The sequence below is a fragment of the Chaetura pelagica genome, unplaced genomic scaffold, assembly GCF_000747805.2.
Source record: "Chaetura pelagica isolate M959 unplaced genomic scaffold, ChaPel_1.0 scaffold139, whole genome shotgun sequence".
Lineage (NCBI taxonomy): Eukaryota > Metazoa > Chordata > Aves > Apodiformes > Apodidae > Chaetura > Chaetura pelagica.
The window spans coordinates 7,592,245-7,596,038 of record NW_009970717.1 but is presented as its reverse complement, the minus strand read 5'-3'; the positions used below and the strand labels follow the sequence as shown (position 1 = coordinate 7,596,038).

Sequence of the window (3,794 nt, the reverse complement as noted above, 5' to 3'; positions counted from 1 at the left end):
AGCAGGAACAAAACAAAAAAAAAAAGAGTGAACTCTGGATAAGATGGCCCTTGGCTGAAGAATGCTGCTGTTGATCCTGAATGCCCAGGCTCCTGATCTAAGAGCCAGAGTCCCTCCTGTCTTCCTGCCCTGATGATGGAAGAGGCAGTTTCAACTGTCTCTGAAATACTGATATGCCTCCCTTCACCTTATGATTTGCACTCTGAACAAAAACTCAACCCCAAAGAGCTCAAACAGAGAATTCAGTGATGAGGGAGGCTATGGCTGAAGAAGGGTCAAGCAGGATATTGAAATCAAGAAGTGCAGGCAGCAAACTCACCCAAAGCATCTTCTCCCCTTGGGGCCAAGCTTGATGAGACATCATGGTAGGTAAGAGCCAGTGTGAAGAACCAACAAAGGCCCTGACAGCACCTGCCAGCAGAAAGGAATAAAGCAGAGTTATTAATAGCAGTGACCCAGATTGCACTCTGAGGGTACAAATCTGACACAAGAGGTGGCCCTGTCAGCTAAGAGGATATTTAAGAGTGGCTGGGAACATAACCCATCTGGCCAACTGCTAGGAGGAAATCTCTCAAACCTTGCAAGATGCCTTGGTGGCACTGACATGGAATAGTGGCTGGTGCCCACAGATCATCACCCAGGAATTATGTAGGTAACTGTCTAATTGAGAAGAGTAATTGAGTAATTACTTTGTGGTACATATAATTTGTTTCTCCTCTGTTCATGCATGAGTGCACTTGCAGTTTTAAATTCAGAATCAGTTGGATTCTGCAGACTGGGCATTGAAGGAAACCCTCCCTGCATTTATAAAATACACACATTTTTCATGGAGTCACTCTCAGAAATTACTTTATGGACCTGCCTCAGTTCTCACTGAAGTCAGGCAGTCCTGGATAATCTGTTTCCTGAGTTGAGGAAAAGTTTTAAAACCTCTTAGCTCGTAGAAAAGAAACTGAAAAGGCTCAGCTCAAAAATCATGTGGGTAGCACCTCAGCAAGCATCTAATAGTTGAAAATCACTTGTTTGGCCTAAGCAAGAGCTGAGCTTTGCAGAGATCACAGACAGGAGATCTGGAAGTAGGACACCTGTGAGCATGACCAAATCTGATGTCTGGGTGGTTTGCCTCTTCATTTTCCATCTCAAAAAAAGGGATTTTTTTTTCTGTAAATAAACAATTTCTTTCCCTTTTTCCCTGAATTCTGCTAAGACATGGATGAATGTCTGTAAGGTCTGTCTGTCCTCACACCAGGAAAGCCAACCATTGATGTGTGGAGCAAAATGGTGCTGTGAAGCAGTTGTTGTTTCTTAAGACTTTGTCTAGTTGCTGCTACCCTAAAGCAGAGCAGACAAGGCTTCTCACAGCAGCTATAAGCTTCCTCCCCCTCCCCAGGCAACGCTTGGGTAGTGAGGATTTCCTGCAGTGTGAAACAGGATCAGCAGCAGCCTGGGAGGCTGGCGTGGGGGAGGGAGCTGTTTTGCTCTCCCTTCCATTTTTTCCACCTCATGAAAGAGGTGCTGAGGCTCTTTCAAGCCGAATCCTTCTCCACCCCCTCCTTTACAGGACTCTGATCCCAAACTGAGACCCTTGAGAGGCTGCCAAATAAAGAGCTCTCCCATGGCTTAGAGTCTGAAACCAATTAGAACAACCTCCTCCACGGTTGTGCTGTTCCAGCACTGGGGAGACCTTGACAAGATGACTGCTTCTCTCCCAAAGCATTGCCTCATTCTCCCAGGCAGCTTCTGTCACTTTTGGGGCACTCACTGCCCAGGGACCCAGGCATGGCAGCTTTCCTGAGACACTGCAGCAGGGCTGTTGGGATTTTAATTCATGTTTTTTGGTTGTCACTTTGTCCCTGGCCCTGCAGAGTCCAATGGATGCTTGTGTTTTGCACGCTGCCTAAAACCTCTGCGGGTTGAGGGGAAGGGAGAGACACATGCAGTGTTTTCAGTTGTGGCTGGGAAGGGAAATGCTGAAGCAAGAAGCAGCAAACGTGGATGTTGGCTGAAACGTGTCCGAATGTGTGTGCTGAAATGCACTCACATGCCACCCTTGCTCTGAGACAGGAGGGACAGCCCCTACAAAGGCAGAGATCCCTGGCTGCAGTGATGCTGCCATGACCAGAGCCTTAAAGGCACCATGGGATCGGATCCCCTCCACAGCCCCCTGTTGTGAGAAGGGTTTTCCCTGCTCCCAGCCCCCAGCACAGCGTGCTGCCCAGGCCTTGCCCAGCTCCCCAGAGTTGCAAAGAGCATTCACCCAGCTAGACTGCTGCTCTGCAGTACACACGTGTATTAATAAAGCATGTCCTTAAAGGTCACTTTGGGTCATTACACCACAGAGCAGCCTATTGATGATACCAGGGGCCTGTCTAATTCAGTACCTCTGTTTTGGCCATGGTGTGTATCAGATAGTCAAGAGGAGGAGTCAGTACATCTACTGGGATAGACTTACTTGCTTCTGGGACCATCTGGGTGTTGTTCAGTCTTTAATCAAAGCACCTTCCCATCACTGTAGTATACAGTGCTGTTCTTGTTTTGGGAGAAGGGCCCCTAAAAAGGACAGCGGCACAGACAGGATTAGTGACTTGCCAATATTATGCTGTGGGTCTGTGGCAGTAACATGGTCAATAATTTTGAGCTTTCAAGTTTTTATGCTGCTTAGGAAGCTTGACCTAACGTAGGCTATGCTTTTATCACTAGGAAGAGTCAGTTGCACAGGGCAGGATTGGGTCTTGCAGCTGGTGGCTGTAGAGACAGAAACATAAACTTTCTCCAGGTCTTGGGATTTGCCATCACCAGTCTCATCCACAGCTTTCTGTTTATCATCCCTACCACACAGGGGCATACAGCTCGTACAGCCATGGAAGCTGGGTAATATTTCTTTATGCAGGTACTTGGACAAGTATGCTCTTCTTTAACAGGCTTTTTCTTTCTCTCTTGCAGAACTTTGCCAAAGAATTTGTGATCAGTGACCACAAAGAGCTGGATGAGGATTACATCAAGAATGAGCTGAAGAAAGCAGGGGGGGCTAATTATGATGCACAGACTGAGTAAACACACCAACCTCCTGGCACCATCACCTGGATCTCAAAGGGAGGGGGAAGGCACAACAAACTAACACAACTGAGAGATGAGGCAACTGAAATCCCTGTTTGCTGTGTCTGCACCTAAGAACTCCCTTCCTTTCCATACGACGGACTTTCATTTTCCATTCCATCTCATGCAACATCCCTCTCTGGGGCTCTGGGTTTCCCTCTCCCATTGTTTTTTTACTCAAAACTCTGTCCCTGTTCTCTCATCTCTGGAATTTAGGTTTGGCTCTGCTTTGGTCCTGTTCAGCATTGTGTTTGTAGAGGCTTGCCATCATGTCCTTCCTAGTATGTGTGCATGTCCCTGAGTTTTAGTTGGGCTCAACCTGGTCTCTGAAAAGAGAAAGTTTTGAGAGAGTCCTGAACATCAATTATTTTGATTTATTTGTAATTTGTTCTCACTGATATTTTGGGAAATAATATTTTTTGCTGTTCTAGGCTCAGGCCAACTTGAATTGACTTCACAAACTTGTCTAAGGTTAAATGTCCAGCTGAGATGTTCTTTAACAGCTTAAAAAAAAACAAAGCAAACAAACAAAAAACAAATCTTCAACTCTTAATAATTTGCCTTAAACATTGCTTGACAGTTGCTATGCTATGTGCTGCATCTCTGCCCTTCCCTCTTAAAAATAAGATCCAACATGGTCCGAATGTGGAGGTTTTCTTGGGTTTTTTTGAGGTATCATGGCACAGTAAAGTGAGGGC

The 3,794-nt window shown here is 46.1% G+C and overlaps 1 protein-coding gene across 1 annotated transcript in view; it reads left to right on the top strand.

The window, feature by feature from the left end:
* COTL1 (coactosin-like F-actin binding protein 1) overlaps positions 1-3,373 on the top strand; it is a 19,949-nt gene extending 16,576 nt beyond the window's left edge. Inside the window, exon 4 of the mRNA XM_010006208.1 lies at positions 2,944-3,373. Coding sequence (XP_010004510.1) covers positions 2,944-3,054 — 111 coding nt within the window. The 3' untranslated portion in view covers positions 3,055-3,373. The remainder of the gene's footprint in view (positions 1-2,943) is intronic.
* Positions 3,374-3,794: the final 421 nt, after the last annotated feature.